This window comes from Pygoscelis adeliae, unplaced genomic scaffold (assembly GCF_000699105.1).
Source record: "Pygoscelis adeliae isolate BGI_AS28 unplaced genomic scaffold, ASM69910v1 Scaffold388, whole genome shotgun sequence".
Classification (NCBI taxonomy): domain Eukaryota; kingdom Metazoa; phylum Chordata; class Aves; order Sphenisciformes; family Spheniscidae; genus Pygoscelis; species Pygoscelis adeliae.
This window is the reverse complement of record NW_008825267.1, coordinates 170,004-171,899: the sequence shown is the minus strand read 5'-3', so window position 1 is coordinate 171,899 and position 1,896 is coordinate 170,004. Positions and strand designations below refer to the sequence as shown.

The window sequence follows — 1,896 nt, the reverse complement described above, 5'->3', positions numbered from 1 at the left end:
GAGGAGATGGTAAGTGATCTCCCTCGCGCACGCGGGGGGGGGGGGGGGGGGGAAGTCTGTTGCCCAGTTCTCAATTGTAGATTCAGAGCAGGCTGCAGTTCGTGCTCGGTTTCAGAAGCTGCTGTGGAAATTGGTTGAGTTTGTCTCTCTCAGCCTCTGCATAGGTATATACTGTCACTCTTTGTGAGCTGAGTAGCTGCATAGATGTTCACACTCCATAAGCATCAGTAATTCAATTTTGGATCAACTTGTCCATATCTGTAATGACTGTAGCTTCCACAGGCCTAGGCTAACCTGGGGTAGATTTTTTTTAACCTGGTTTAGACACTGCAGCACCTAGTCACACTAGAGCAGGCACTCAGCAGGAGCATATTGACCTTCTCTTGCAGTCCATGGCAAGTTTTGCAGCCTGCACTGGATTATGCTGTGCTCTACCTGTGTCACTAGTAGCCTAGCTACTTAAAAATTTGAAGAGGTGCAAGTGAGCTGACACCAAATGTTCAGACAGTCCGGTATCCCATATTCTGTAGTGAAAAGAGCAGACATCTATGAAAGCGGGGCAAGCAAAGAGCGGTATTTCCCCCCAAGATTCTGCCTGTTCAGCTGTCCTAGCTCAGGAACTAGATTGGGTATATCTGCATGAGCTGAAGTCATAGCATTGCAGAAATGAGTCTGCAGATTAATTTCACCTATAGCTTATGCTTAGCAAGTTTTACTTTAACAGAGAAAACTCATTTAAACAGCTGGTTAAATGTCTTGATGAAAGGACATTACCTGTCTTGATTAAACGTACAGGAAATGTACAAGGATGTTTCGTCAATATGTTAGGCGCCATATATTTATATTTTTTAATTTGTAATTTGAACAGACATGTCCAAGTGCATGCATCTACAGCAGAGCTTGAAAAAGGTATGTCACACCAACTTCCTTATTTTTTGATGGCTGCCTGTTGAAATGTTATGAAACTAAGTAGCCTGACATAAAACAACACATTTTCAGAGTAAATAATCAACCAGTGGATCTTACATCAAGAAAGCAATCAACTGTATGAATAGATAACCTATAGCCTGTTTTTATGTATATAATTCAGGTGCCCAAAGTAAAACCACAGATTCCTCAAAGAGCCAAGAGAACAACAGAGAATTATTGCATTACCCTCTGGAGGACTTCAGAAGCATCTGCTTCTCTCCGCTGACTACACAGGGAGACTAGGCTCCTAAATAAAGTGTCTAGTTTAATAGCAAAAATATCCATTTCGGTGTAAGACTGTTCCTAGGTTTTAGGTCTACAAGTTTGTGCTAAGCTGAAGCAAAACTGTCAGGAGGGATAGAGAGTTATTCAACACAATGTCCACTATATATTATGGGTAACAAACAGATGTTCAAAGGAAGAGAAAACATATCCTGTATACCCCAAAAGTCTACTTCACAGTAACTGTGCATTGAAAAGATGCCTTTATCTATTTTCTCATTGGGGGAATTGCTGCTAGTACTACAGTAATATTATTCTGTCAATATACATTGCACTTATTTAATTCTCTGTTCAATTTCATTACCAGAATCAAGTAAAGTTAAGAAGATCAAGACAATTGTTGAAGAGGTGGTTGATGGCAAGGTTGTCTCCTCTCAGATCAGAGAGACAGAAGAGAAGCTGTAAATGGCACCAGCAGAGAGGAGACGGCCTCTGGGCTTCTTGGAGCTGATGCCAAAACTAAAGAATCCAATCTAATTCTCCCTAAAACCCAGAAGGGTGGAAAAATGCCAAACTATCAAATCTCAAACAATCCTTCCCTTCCCTTCCCTTTCCCTTCCCTTTCCCTTTCCCTTTCCCTTCCCCTTTCCCTTCCCCTTCCCCTCCCTTCCCTTTGCTTTCCCTTTCGCTTTCCCTTTCTTTTTT

General features: G+C 41.7%; 1 protein-coding gene across 1 annotated transcript in view; it reads left to right on the top strand.

Moving 5' to 3' along the window:
* KRT20 (keratin 20) overlaps positions 1-1,656 on the top strand; it is a 5,555-nt gene extending 3,899 nt beyond the window's left edge. Inside the window, exons 7-8 of the mRNA XM_009329610.1 lie at positions 869-909; positions 1,559-1,656. Of these exons, the coding sequence (XP_009327885.1) occupies positions 869-909; positions 1,559-1,656 (139 nt within the window). The remainder of the gene's footprint in view (positions 1-868; positions 910-1,558) is intronic.
* Positions 1,657-1,896: the final 240 nt, after the last annotated feature.